At 48.1% G+C, this 9656-nt stretch overlaps 1 protein-coding gene across 1 annotated transcript in view; it reads left to right on the forward strand.

The window, feature by feature from the left end:
- The window catches only part of LOC125945324 (uncharacterized), a 30941-nt gene extending 26661 nt beyond the window's left edge, over positions 1-4280 (forward strand). The window contains exon 9 of the mRNA XM_049667094.1: positions 4030-4280. Within this exon, the coding sequence (XP_049523051.1) occupies positions 4030-4239 (210 nt within the window). The 3' untranslated portion in view covers positions 4240-4280. The remainder of the gene's footprint in view (positions 1-4029) is intronic.
- Positions 4281-9656: the final 5376 nt, after the last annotated feature.

Below are 9656 nucleotides of genomic sequence, written 5' to 3' on the forward strand. Positions count from 1 at the left end.
ACACCGATGTGTGAAGTCTTTGACAAAAGTGAATGAATTGATGCTGTTGAGTTTTTAAGTGCTAAACTGTGTGAGTTGTAATTGCGAATTCATCTTAGCTAACAAGTGCAGAAATTCACATTCATGCGCGGACATAAAACGCCCTGTGTGCGTTTTCTTTGTGTCCTTGTTTGAATGTGAATTTCTGCACTGGCTAGCTGAGGTGGAGTTATCAAGGCACGTCAACTTGCATCGAAATTTGCGAATACTTTGCGAATCTTTGCGGCTATCGAACGTGAAGGAACCCCTGTCTCTCGTTTTGAGATACATAATGGTTCAAAACCAGAAAATTCCCAAATTATATATGGTCGAAGAGAATAGTAAAGAGTAGTAAAAAACCGAACTCATCTAGGACAATATTCAGCTGTAAAGAAGTTGAGTTCCTATTTGCACACGGTACCGCTGACGCACTTGCTCTTGCTCATCAGTCGCCGCTGCACGTGAAAGCTCACGAACTTAATTGATTTAGACGGCGCAGGCAACTACACGTCCTTCGTAAAGGTCATGCGCAAATAAATTTCACTTTCGCTAAATTGGTTATAAATGAGTGGCATAGTATACACTGTTGACCGAATGTTGCCAAAGCTGCACTGCTGGTAATTGACAAATTTTGTTACTAACTTCCTTTAAACAAGCACCTAACCAAACTACGCGTGGTTGTCAGGGAGTGTTACGTGAATCCCAGCGAACCCCGTCCGAAAATGTTTCAGTGCACCGCGGGCAGGCTAGCCTCCGAGATCTTAGCCAGAAGGCGCGCTGGTTCTCTACGTTCTCGGTCATTCGTCACTTCCGGCGAGCAGTGATGGCGGCCTTTTATTCAGTTTCAATTTCAGTTTCGATATTCAGGCTCTGTTCCAATACTCGCCGTAGACGGCAAAGTAGACGGCTAAGCGGCCAGCGGCCATCTTAAGTCGCGTTCCAATTCTCACGCAGACGTCAAAGTAGTCAGCTTCGCGAAGACGGCATCGAAGTCAAAAACCATGCAGGCTACTTAGAAACTCGACGGGAAGGCCGTCTGCGCACAAGACGTAGACACGCTATATCCTACGCCCTTAATATGTCAAATCATGTTTTTCATAGGTTCGCAGGCGCAAAGATCTAATATACAGAAATAATGTGAGCTTTTCTCAACTTTTTTTTTGTCGCCGCGATGTGGCGCCACGTCGCAGAAGCGTCTTCCATACTTCTTCCAGACGATAGAATAGGAGAGGTGGCCAAACGCTCCGCCAATGCGCCACGCATGACGCGATGGCTCTCGAGTTGCCGGCGCTTTGCGTGAGGTGGCAGCAGGGGTGGTCTGGGCTCATTTCTCCGCTCGGCCGTACTTGAAAGTACGTATCCGGCGGGCATCGCGAGCATTCAAACTGCATATTTACGTATCCGACTTTTGAGAAAAAGCATCGCGTCATAGTGCCGTACACCAGGGAGGTCTTAAAAACCACTGAATAGTTACCGTCGCTTAAAACGGACTTCTCGCGCAGATTTACGCATGCAGCGTGACTTCAGGCGTGTGGTTTATTTCTTGTTTATTTGGTTGTTTTATCTCTTTATTTTGACGGATTGAGATTGGTTGTGAAAACTGTACGGTGACTAATGCGTCATTGCCAAATGAATCACGCTTGAAACGAATATCTTTTTTATATGTTCACGATCGAGTACATTTGTTGCTTCTGCCTCATTACAATATGCATAATCACTCCTTTATTAGCATATACGACTATGCAGAAACAGTATTAATTGTGTTTCTAAAACTTCTGTTGGCGTGTTAACACACACACACACACACACACACACACATATATATATATATATATATATAATTCATGAAAAACGTTGCGTCGAGAAATCGTCAGTTTCCAAGCACGTCACTGAAATATTAAATCACTGGGAGGACCGGCTGATATCAAAATCACAGTTCATCGACGCAGCCACCGTGATATTCCTCGTAGAAGCTTCAACGTGCGCAGTCTGTCTGTAGCGCGCATCCCAAGTGAAGTTCACTGCGCAGCGTCTGCAACGGTCACAGCGGCTTCACTTACTGCGTGTTTCGCGCCGTTTCTGTTCGTTGTTGCTCAGAGTGGCCGGCCAAGGTCGGCGGCGAACACGAAGGCGTGGCGACGCCGCTCTGTCTAGATAGAACGTCGTCTACTCCCGTCGTTTGCAGTCTCCAGCATTTCGTAGGCGCTGTTGCCTGAGATGGCAGCTATTGCCTCCGAGATTTCAGTTGGCATGTTTCCGTCTTTTTTTTTTCACTTAGTTACATTGTCTGATTAGACAGCTTAAACGGGTTAGACAGAAAGTTGTACTTAGTGTTAGCACTAGTTCGTAACGTTTGCTTCTGAAGCCTCTAGCATATCGTATACGAGAGGCTTCAGAAAAAAAATCACAGCATATCCACGGGGTGAATGATGATGAGTGGGCGAAGCTCCGGAGGGAATCATCGGATCTCCCGCTTAAGGGGACGCTAGCACAAACGCATTAGAAACGTGCAGTACTCTCTAGTAAGGGGGAGCGGCCACAGCGTCTTACGCAGCCATTTACACATGCCGGAACGTGCACCGCGTTTGCCGACGCCATCACATGACTGCTGAGAGAGTATACCCCCCGTATTCATAAACGCTCCTCGACTTGAACTTGACTTGCCACCGCTTTGGGCAGCGCGTTCGAAACGCGTTGAAGGTAAGGCGGAGAGGCCACAGCGTCTTACACCAGCTTCTTACACGGGCCGTAACGCGCTAGCACAAACGCGTTAGAAACGCGCTAGAAACGCGGCCTTTCGGTAATGTTGGGTATTTATTGCCATCGTGGTGCGTGTGTCCATGTCCGCTTCGTGGCGTAGTGGGCTAACGCCGCGCGCTCGGAAGCGAGGGGTCCCTGGTTCGATTCCGCGCTACGGACACAACTTCGGAATTTTTTTCTCATTTTTCTCAGACTGGTTACACACTACTACTACGACGACGGGGACGGAACGGGTGCCGCTATAAGGAGCTTCGCCCCTAAAAATTACATTACGAACGAGAGCTAACACTAAATGCAACTTCCTGGTGTAAGTAAAGCTTTGTCTGGTCAACAAACCCACATATGCTACCTGGATGCATCAATGTTGCCGGATTTCGTTATGTAATAAACGAGAAGTGGTGACGCTGGCTAACACTCCCAGGGTTAGTTCTAGTAGTAAAACATAGAAATACCCCAGAATGTGGATGGCAAAACGGCACCGCGGTATCTCAATGGTAAGAGCATCGCACGCGTAATGCGAAGGCGTGGGATCGTTCCCCACCTGCGGCTAGTTGTGTCTGTAGACATCTCGAAAAATACCCGCCGTGGTTGCTCAGTGGCTATGGTGTTGGGCTGCTGAGCACGAGGTCACGGGATCGAATCCCGGACACGGCAGCCGCATTTCGATGGGGGCGAAATGCGAAAACACCCGTGTTCCTAGATTTAGGTGCGCGTTAAAGAACCTCCAAGTGGTCCAAATTTCCGGCGTCCCCCACTACGGCGTGCCTCATAATCAGATCGTGGTTTTGGCACGTAAAACCCCATAATTTACTTTTAATTACTACATGACAGAGAAGAGACTTGAGGAGCCAGCACGAACACTGAGTACAACTTGAAGTTAATGGACGTGAGCCGATATTTCAGTTCTTGTTAGGAATCGTAGAGTGGTAAAAACTAAGTAGTACTTTTCAGCTTTATATATAGGGCGTCGCTGAGAGCTCCTGTGTTGATTTGTGACGTAGAGCCGGTTCAATCACCTTGAAACGAGGATATAGTAGTGGTGTCGGCGTCACGATAATAATAATAATACTTTCTCATTTCCGACCCAAGTAAAGTAGGAGGCAGTGCATGGGCAAAAAAATACTCATCATAGAGGCAGGTTAACAAGAGCACACAGCCAGTTGTGTATAAAGCAGTCAGCTTCGAGCGCATCATTGTCGATGTCCGAGGATAACGGTAATTGCATGAAGCGAGTGGACGTATCTTGCGCAGATCTGCGAGGCCTGGACTCTCGAAGCAACGGGCATAGGGGTCGGCTTGGCCGTGTACGACGTCAACTACGACCACAGGTCCACGATGTGCGACCCCATCTGGATCAACGGGACCTGGGCGCGGTTCCGCTCTCTCTTGAGGCTACGTGACTACCTCCATCAGGACGAGCCCGTGGCTAACATACTCCAAGATTGCTTCAACGTCACGTGATTGACGGCGCACGTAGGGACGAGTTGGAAAATAAAAGATCGAAAAGGGTCGTCGCACAGATGAGGATGGTGATCTAATGCCATGCCCTTTGAGACGGGGCGGTGAAGAATAGTCGCCCAGTCTGCTTGATTTATACAGGTACGCAATGCGTGTCTTAATGTAGCGTTTTTGTATACATTCTACCTAATCTCTTTTTTTTTGCTTCACAATCTACCTGTACCGCTACCTATGACTGCACGATATCTAGTCGTATCAATCTGTTCCTTGCTTTATTTTTTTTTCATCACTACCCTAAGCGCCTCTTGCTTATCGCGACTGTTGACCGGTTGATGCTTCCGTCCATTTTAAATTCAAGCGCTTCTGGAAGGAGTACGTTACCTGCGGTTCGCACTGGATGAATCCCGTCGCATTACATTAGGATGTGCTGAGTGGTCGCCTGATTTTTTGCAGCGAAGCTGCATACCTCTCGTTGGTCAGAATATTTCGCGGTCTAAACACAAAACTCCAGGTTAACAATGGAAGGCAAACGGCATTTAGGCGTACAGTATACATATATATATATATATATATATATGAATCCCGTCGCATTACATTAGGATGTGCTGAGTGGTCGCCTGATATTTTGCACCGAAGCTGCATACCTCTCGTTGGTCAGAATATTCCGCGTCTAAACACAAAACTCCAGGTCAACAATGGAACGCAAACGGCATTTAGGCATACAGCATATATATATATATATATATATATATATATATATACCAGAAAAAAGCGATTCTGGGTCCGGGTAAATATTCACAGTGAAGTAGACGCGTATGAAGCGGTTTATTGACGTTTCGGCCGGGGTCCGGCCTTCATCAGAATATATATATATATATATATATATATATACAATGAACGAGCAGAAAGGGAACTGAGGGGCCCGATTTCATTAATCATAATATAGGAAGCCAACAAACAAGACACCAAGGACAACATAGGGGCAATTACTTGTAATCACTAATTGAATTACAGAAATGATAAATTACTGGGCAAAAAGGGATGAAAAACAACTAGCCGCAGGTGCGGAACGATCCCACGCCTTCGCATTACGCGTGCGATGCTCTTACCATTGAGCTACCGCGGTGCCGTTTTGCCATCCACTTTCTGGGGTATGCATCCATTTGCATACCTGTTGCAATACCCCCCCCCCCCCCTCACCTATTGTGTGGTTTTGGTTATCGACGTTTGCCTAAATTTGGTGACGCGGGTAGTTTCATTGTTTCTTAACCTGTTCAGTCGAAAGCAGTAAGTTGCGACCGCCAGATAATTGTTGACTTTAGTTGTTTCGTGCGACAGCGCTGGCCGACGGGCTTCGCGTCCGACGAAAGGACGAGAACTCTACGCCCAAAGCGTTCGTCGGCCTCCAAAGAAAGTGTGTTCCGTGCAGGGATGCGATTTCGACATCCGTACGGCTGACCTTTTCCTGCATCGCTTTCCGTGCTGAAAGCTCGGAACGCCCACCAAGTCGTATGGCGGGCATTTGAATATACAGCTGTAATGACCGGCCTCCGAAAACAAATTTCGCGCCTTTGAGAACAAAATGACGTCACTTCTGTTTTTAACGAATATGACGTCACATTATTTTTTCTTCCGCCGGAAGTGTTCCCTCCTCACACAGATGGCGCTAAGCCCCATGAACCGCCGATGATCCGCCATGTTTTGAACCTATGGGCTTCTATGGAAGCTTCGCTACAAGGTATATCTACCTTGGTAAAATGCTCTAAAGCATGAATATTCCTGTGGCTGAAACCTAGACTAGGGGTCTCAAGAGGCAGCTCAACACTTATCCACAAGACAAAGGTGTCGCGGCCAGGCATACTCGAATCGATCAACGCAGTACGTAAGAGCTAGACTTGCCTTCCCAGAGCCCTGACATCGAAGGCAGTTCCTCTTGACAAAACATTGGCTCGAGGCGTCGCCATCGCTTGTGCACACAATGTTGATCGGAGTAAAAGGGATGACACCTAGGCTTACTCTAAGCGGGTGAAGCGAGGCTGCACGAGGCTACGGCTGAATGCTTTGAGTTTCGTCATAGCTAGAATGGTTTCGGCCTTCTCGTATCAAGGGCGGGAAATGGCGCTGTTGTTGCATCGTTCGCACCGAACGCACGTGGCGTTTTTATATAAATACGTATTTGGTGCCGCAGCTAAACGTCGCCTCCCCTCCCTCCCGTCCCCCCACAGCCTTTCACGCGACGGAAAAAGTTGCGTTTACTCTCTATATATGAAAAGGAGGAAAGAGACGCTTAATTCTGCAGCCATTCACGGAGCACGGCGCCGAGCGCGCGTTTGCTCTGCGACGTGCGTTCGCTCCCCGTGAAAGCGCGCGTCCCTCGCCCCCTTTCACTCGCACATACAGCGTCCGGAGCGCGGCGACGATTTCGTCGCCGTTGACGTCATACGTAACCTCACGGCGACGGCGACGCCGACGCAGAAATCTGCTTCGGAGTGTCCTTATAATTGCTATCGCAATAAAAGATGTGGCCTGCCGCGTCGGGCGCGCTGCTATGGGAGCGAACGTGACGGTCGCAGTTGCATTGTCGGCTGCTGGGCTGCGCCGAACGGCGCTAGCTGAGGGGGATGGAACGCTTCGGCTTGCACGCGCGACGGCGTTCCAAGCGCGTTCCTGACGCATTTGCTATGCCGATGCCAAACAACAGACCCCGGCGTGTGGCGCCGCGGCGGATCACACCGTTTTCGATGCACGCGGCAGGCCGCACCTTTTATTGCGATAGCAATTATATGGACACTCAAAAGCAGATTTCTGCCGTCGGCGTCGCCGTCGCCGTAGCCGTCGCCGTCGCCGTCGCCGTGAGGTTCCGTATGACGTCAATGGAGATGAAATTCTCGCCGCGCGCCGAACGCTGTATGTGCGAGTGAAAGGGCGCGAGGGGCGCGCGCTTTCACGGGGAGTGAACGCACGGCGGAGAACAAACGCGCGTTCTGCGCCGTGCTCCCTTAAGGGCTGCAGAAGTAGGCGTCTCTTTCCTCCTTTACAATCACCATATATGTAGAGCAAACGCGCCTCTTCCTACGCGCGAAAGGCCATGGGGGAGGGGGGGGGGAGGGAAGGTAGGCGACGTTTAGCTGCGGCACCAAGTGCCTATTTATATCAGAGGCTCCGGCAACAGTCACCAACGCCGCAGGCATTTTGAGCGAACGCGGGCATAACGCCGACGGCGTCAACAACAGTTCTGTTTGTTGCCGGTGCTGCTGCATGTCCAAGTTTATACAGCTGATAAAGCTACTATCATTACTCCGTATAGCTCTCCACAAATTTGCTATCGCAATTGATGCTTCGCCTTTCAGGTGAAACTGCGACAACTTTTTTTTTATATATCCAACGGTAATACAGTCGAAACACTCGTCTAGCTTACGCTGTGACTGTGCTGCGTGTGCCGCGCAGGCCTGGCTTTTCTTTTTTTTTTTCTGCCAGGTTCAGCTCTACGACATTTGCCGCTGCTTGGACGCATCGTCACTGACTGCTCTGCCTGCGGGCCAGTCAGAAAGAGGAAAAAAGTATCTTTATCCGATAATTTTTCAAGGGTATAGAAGCATTACTTAGAAAATCGGGTGAAAATCCGCGTGGCACATAGGCGTTACTTAACTAATTGAATTTGTCAAAGTAAAATGCGTCAGAAAATTCGTAAAGTACGACTTACACACAACCTACATACATGATAGCGTCGAATTGTAATTTGAATATACGAGAAAACAACATTGTGTTCAGCGGGAACTCACACACAAACCCCTTTTTGCTTACGAATGAGTCGTGGCTTTAGCCTCTGCCTTACTGGGGTACCAGTCATTGCTCTGCCCGGCACTGCCGCCGAGATCGGCCCACCACATTTTTTTTTTTTTTTTTTTGCCGCAGTTACGCCACGAAGAAATCCCGGGATCCGAACCATAGACAGCTGCGCTGTAAAGCGAAATTGAGCTGGGCAGGTCATGTAATGCGTATAACAGATACCCCGTGGACCATTTGAGTTAAATAATGGATGCCAGGGAAGGGAAGCACATTCGAGGACGGCAGAAAGTTAGTTGGGGGGGATGACATGAGGTAATTTGCATGCTCAAGTTGTACTCAGTCAACGCAAGACTATCGCGTTCCATTCTTAAAGGCGAAGCTTAAGCGTCCTCCAAGCTTTTTTTTTTTCTGTCGTGCCGGTGGTTTTCCGCTCAACGAACGCGATGTTTGAACATACCCCTTCGTAATCACGGCTGAACTTATGGAGTACTGACCTACTCTCACTTGGAGCATCGGCATCAGGATACAGCCACAGCAGCGTTTGCCGAGCCATTTATAATTGACTCTGCGACACGAAGCAATTGTCCCTATAATTTTCATTTCCCACGATTCGTGTGTTTCTGCTTAAATAATAAAATTAAGGTAGCACAAAAATGATTCCCAGCAATAATAATAATAATAATAATAATAATAATAATAATAATAATAATAATAATAATAATAATAATAATAATAATAATAATAATAATAATAATAATAATAATAATAATAATATCTCGAGCATACGGTGGATTCATCAAACGGAATGCGCAAATACAATCTGGCGGGTTCGCATCTGTCAGCAGGTGTACTTCGTTCGTACCACACATATTCGTTCGAGAAATATTGCGTGCCATTTCCGTTCGACACCACCATAATTGTCAATTTGTCACCATTCTATTGCACACGACGTCGCCAAGGCAATATGCGGGCATCACTTAGATGCGATAGCGATGCTCTCACCCCCCCCCCCCCCCCCCCTTACAAAAATAAGGTTGCCGACGCATTCAACGTGCCGTTTGCTTCAAAATCGCTCGGGCGTCAAAGGCGCGTCGTTCCGAAGAGGTCACGGTGGAAAAATACCAAGGTCTAAGACTGCCAAGGGTGTACAGGGTTGGGGAGTGGGGTAACGTACGAATGAGACCGCGGTGTAGCAAGAAGCGATTGATTCAGTGAAAGTTTCTACCCTGTCGAACGCTGGCAGTCGCAGGAGTTCCGGAAAATTGGTTTCATTTACCGACTCGCTCGCTTCATTTTTTGCCTTCACTCTATTACACTAACGTGTGTACAAAACAAAGAAAAACAAACGCTCTCTGTTTACTTGCATGTCCAGAAGGGAGTAGCATATTGTTTAGCTATGCGAATCTTCCTCGATGGAGCTTATGTATAGAGAAATATGCGATGCACTGCTGTAAACACATTCGCATCTACACCAGTCCAAATAAAGTGGGCTCTGCTAGGAACAGGCGGGCTCAGGAGCCACAACCTGTCCCCTGAACTAGATTTCCCATAACGAGCGCGCAGCACATGCAGGCTCTTTTATTGCAACCAGCCAAACGCAAGGAGTGTGGTGCACGATGTGTTTCTTTTTT

The sequence above is a fragment of the Dermacentor silvarum genome, chromosome 5, assembly GCF_013339745.2.
Source record: "Dermacentor silvarum isolate Dsil-2018 chromosome 5, BIME_Dsil_1.4, whole genome shotgun sequence".
NCBI classification, from domain to species: domain Eukaryota; kingdom Metazoa; phylum Arthropoda; class Arachnida; order Ixodida; family Ixodidae; genus Dermacentor; species Dermacentor silvarum.